The following is an 845-nucleotide window of genomic DNA, read 5'->3' as shown; positions in this document are numbered from 1 at the left end:
TTCAGCAGTTAATGTCCAGAATGCCTGTTTCTATTTGAAATTGTTGGTGCACATTTTTAATGTCCAGAATGTGCAACCTATGTTGGTGCAGTTGTTTCTTTTTGAAAGTGCAGTTTATGGACCAAGTGAAATCTGATCATGCATTTGAACTACATTAATGTTGCTCACCAAATCTGGTCAAGCATTTTGAACGAAATTAATGTTGTTCACTAAATGTGGTCAAGCTTTTGACCGGATTTAAAGGTGGTAAACAACAGCTAAGGTGGTTGGGGGTTAAGTAGTGGGGAATTTATTGCAAAACACATTATAAATATAGGCTTTCACTCACACTCTAATACTATGAAATAGCATTCTACACAGCCTCTAACATGAGCCTTAATTCGAAAATGGTAGCTTATTTTGAGAAAAAATTGACCAAATCATACGTCGACAAGGATGATTTCGTAAGTGTTCATCTAATTTATTGGTTATTTTCAATTGTTATTTTAGTTTTAGTAATCACATGTTTTTCCGCAGATCCTTCCAAGTAGCATTCTTGAATTTCTCCCAGACGATGACCGTGAAGCTGTTGTAATTTCTGAAAGAGGTGCGTACTTAATGAAATATAAAGTTGGTGCTCATACGCGGCTCTATCAAGGATGGAAAGAATTTATAGATGCTAACGGATTCAGGACAGAGGATGTATTGTGTTTCAAGGCCTGTGACGCTGCTAGGGACCGGATACACTTCCTTGTTGAAAAAAAACAGGAGATCATAGAAATAGATTAGACTGGTCTCCGTGTTTTCAATTTAAGCAAGGTTTATGTTGGAGCACATGTAACACCTTTGCTTTCTAAATTAAAGGA

The 845-nt window shown here is 36.6% G+C and overlaps 1 protein-coding gene across 1 annotated transcript; it reads left to right on the top strand.

Moving 5' to 3' along the window:
* Window positions 1-350: 350 nt before the first annotated feature.
* Window positions 351-845, top strand: LOC132599861 (uncharacterized). The gene is made up of 2 exons (XM_060313039.1): window positions 351-443; window positions 517-845. Exons 1-2 carry the CDS (start codon window positions 369-371, stop codon window positions 766-768), a joined length of 327 nt encoding a protein of 108 aa, XP_060169022.1. The 5' UTR covers window positions 351-368; the 3' UTR covers window positions 769-845.

This window comes from Lycium barbarum, chromosome 6 (assembly GCF_019175385.1).
Source record: "Lycium barbarum isolate Lr01 chromosome 6, ASM1917538v2, whole genome shotgun sequence".
Taxonomy (NCBI): domain Eukaryota; kingdom Viridiplantae; phylum Streptophyta; class Magnoliopsida; order Solanales; family Solanaceae; genus Lycium; species Lycium barbarum.
This window is presented reverse-complemented; position numbering and strand designations above follow the sequence as displayed.

Excerpts from the sequence above, each read along its gene's own strand:
- LOC132599861 (XM_060313039.1), top strand. The coding sequence starts at position 369 with ATGAGCCTTAATTCGAAAATGGTAGCTTATTTTGAGAAAAAATTGACC. Across the intron at positions 444-516 it reads ACGTCGACAAGGATGATTTC|ATCCTTCCAAGTAGCATTCT; the intron begins GTAAGTGTTCAT and ends GTTTTTCCGCAG.